At 27.2% G+C, this 265-nt stretch overlaps 1 protein-coding gene across 1 annotated transcript in view; it reads right to left on the bottom strand.

The window, feature by feature from the left end:
- The window catches only part of LOC108689784, a 16,898-nt gene that overhangs the window by 5,133 nt on the left and 11,500 nt on the right, over positions 1-265 (bottom strand). Inside the window, 1 exon segment of the mRNA XM_018196720.1 lies at positions 125-264. Within this exon segment, the coding sequence (XP_018052209.1) occupies positions 125-264 (140 nt within the window).

The raw sequence follows: 265 nt of genomic DNA, 5'->3' as shown, positions 1-265 counted from the left end.
CTGTATTATTACATTAAAAAGAGAATATGACGTTTTAAGTACCTAAACACTTATATAATTAATGACAAATTTATTCAGTAAATCATTTTTTGTTACATTCAAAGAATAAATTCTTCATACAAACCTTTATGAAAGAGTCAAGATTCACCGGTATAATATCTGCGCTGGTAAATTCAATTGGTATCGTAGCACGATTCATGATCATTAAGAGTCCTTTCTTCATATTATTACTGAACATAGTCCATTCCATATTATAAATACTATC

This window comes from Atta colombica, unplaced genomic scaffold (assembly GCF_001594045.1).
Source record: "Atta colombica isolate Treedump-2 unplaced genomic scaffold, Acol1.0 scaffold277, whole genome shotgun sequence".
NCBI classification, from domain to species: domain Eukaryota; kingdom Metazoa; phylum Arthropoda; class Insecta; order Hymenoptera; family Formicidae; genus Atta; species Atta colombica.
The sequence above is the reverse complement of the archived record's forward strand: the minus strand, read 5'-3'. Positions and strand labels throughout refer to the sequence as shown.